Source organism: Chrysochloris asiatica, unplaced genomic scaffold (assembly GCF_000296735.1).
Source record: "Chrysochloris asiatica unplaced genomic scaffold, ChrAsi1.0 scaffold00010, whole genome shotgun sequence".
Classification (NCBI taxonomy): Eukaryota; Metazoa; Chordata; class Mammalia; order Afrosoricida; family Chrysochloridae; genus Chrysochloris; species Chrysochloris asiatica.
Window position 1 is genome coordinate 28158684 of NW_006408528.1, and position 2350 is coordinate 28161033.

Sequence of the window (2350 nt, forward strand, 5' to 3'; positions counted from 1 at the left end):
CAATATGAGATATTTGAAATGATTATGTAACCATGTGGAAAACTGGGAATATATAGGATTTTTCATTACAAGAGAGAACTAAATGTTATAAGACATCAAATGGTTGTCAAGATTGTAAGAGGAGCCCTGATAGGATAAGCACACGGCTGTAAGGTCAACAGTTCAAACTCACCATTCTCTCCTTGGGAACCCAACACAGTGTCTCTATGAGTTGGAACTAACTGAATGACACTTAACAACCACAATGTTATAAGAATATTTTACATTTTTTCCTGATAGTGTTAAATACTATAGATTTTGTTCTCAATTATACTTTATCTTATGTTACCACATAAAAAGTAAAATTAACTTTAAAAGTAGATATCAGTGACTGACATCTAGTTATGAACCAAATAGTTCTTTAAAAGCACATGATCACTTTTTATTTTGCTTTACAAAAGCAGAAATCTCATCCAATATCTAAGTTAATTTATTAAACTAGAAAAACATTTTTGATTGATTATTACCCCTGTTTATACTTGAAACAATCTAACCATGAGATTGTGGTAATGTAAAATGGTAAATCTGAATATTAATACTAAGAATCTGTTTTTATATTGCATGTAGTGGCTCATAGAACATATTTCAGGACACATTTTTATGTATGGATTATAATGAAAACATGAACAAAATTGTACTACTACTAGCAACAGGCTTTTGTAGAGTAGAATTGTGATCCCGTTTATTTTTATTTGCTTTACCAAATCACTCTGAGTGAGTTAAAATACATCATTTATTTTCCAGATTGAATTTTTGAAGTGATTCCATTTATAAGATATTGTTGCTGTTGTTGTTTTCCAAAAAAAAAGTCTCAAGAATGAATTGTAGTATAAAATATGAATTAAATTTATCATTTGCTGTTGAATGCAAGATATAATACAGTTATTTAAACCAATACAAATGTTTCCCAGCCTACCCCTATTCCACTTCTTGTAGAACTAGAATACTAAGTTGTTTTTAAGTGGCTTCTAGTCAGTTCCAACTCATAGTGACCCTGTATAGGGTTTCAGAGGAGCAGCTGGTGGGTTCGAACTGCCAACTTTGCAGCTCAAACTGACCTTGCCATCCAGCGCATTATCCTGCAGCGCCACACCAAGAATCCTGAACAATACATCAGACCTTATAATCTTTATGGAACCTTGGTGTATGAAGTGTTGGAGCGCTCAACTCCAAACTGAAAGGTTTGTGCTTGAAACCCACCAGGGACGCTACAGGCGAAAAGACCTGGTGATCTGCTGTAGTAAAGGCTGTCACTATGGGTCAGAATCGACTCAACGGCACTCAACAACAACAACAAAGGCTGTTGTTGTGGTTATGTGCTGTCCAGTTGATTCTGACTCACATCTACTCTGTATAGGGTTTCCAGGAGTCCTGGTGTGGCGCTCTGGGTTAAATCGCTGGACTGCAAAGTCAGTTTGAACTGGAATTTTGGCAGTTCAAGCTCACCAGTCCTTCCTCGGAAACTCTATACAGGGTCGCTATGAGTCGCGAAGGGTTGAAACCGACTCGATGGCACACAACAACAGTTGTGTTACATATGTTCACTGAGTTGAAATCAACTTGATAGCATCCAAAATATATATATTAAAATATTCAATTCCAAAAAAATGGATTTTTTTGAAGTATATATATATATATATATATATATATATATATATATATATATATATATATATATACTTTAAATTATGTATATTTCAAATAGTTTGTGGAAAAATTCCATTATCTTTCAATTCCATTTTTCCACAAACTTTTTGAAGCCCCCTTGTGTATACAGTCACACGCATTTTATATATTTGTGTATCTTTTAATTATCTATGAAATTATGATGGTTGTAGTTCATCATACTAACATACAAAAGCATTTAAAAGACTATTTTCTCTTTCATATGCTGACATTGAATATAGCATATTTCATGTATATTTTTGATACTGTCTTAAAAATAATTTATCCCATTTCGAATTGGCTTTTCCACTACTAATTCTGCCCAAATATTGAAAAGTATAAATTAGGCAAGGTGAATAATGTCAATGTAAGAAACATGTACAAAATAAATAAAGGATGCATTTTGTAATTCTTAACATCAATTTTAAATTGTTTTTTAAATAGAGAATATATTTGTTTCATTATTATTCTAATTAAAATCTTTGTGTGCTTAATTGAACATATTATTTTCTTCTATATTAGGTAACACAGATTTGATTAATAGAATCTTGCTGGATGCAGGTTTTACAAATGAACTTGTCCAGAATTATTGGAGTAAGCAGAAAAACATGTAAGTATATGGTCCTTCTTAAAAAAAAAAAAAAAA

The 2350-nt window shown here is 31.9% G+C and overlaps 1 protein-coding gene across 1 annotated transcript in view; it reads left to right on the forward strand.

Annotated features, from left to right (window-relative positions):
* CACNA2D1 (calcium channel, voltage-dependent, alpha 2/delta subunit 1) overlaps window positions 1-2350 on the forward strand; it is a 560165-nt gene that overhangs the window by 513896 nt on the left and 43919 nt on the right. Inside the window, exon 26 of the mRNA XM_006834341.1 lies at window positions 2227-2314. Coding sequence (XP_006834404.1) covers window positions 2227-2314 — 88 coding nt within the window. The remainder of the gene's footprint in view (window positions 1-2226; window positions 2315-2350) is intronic.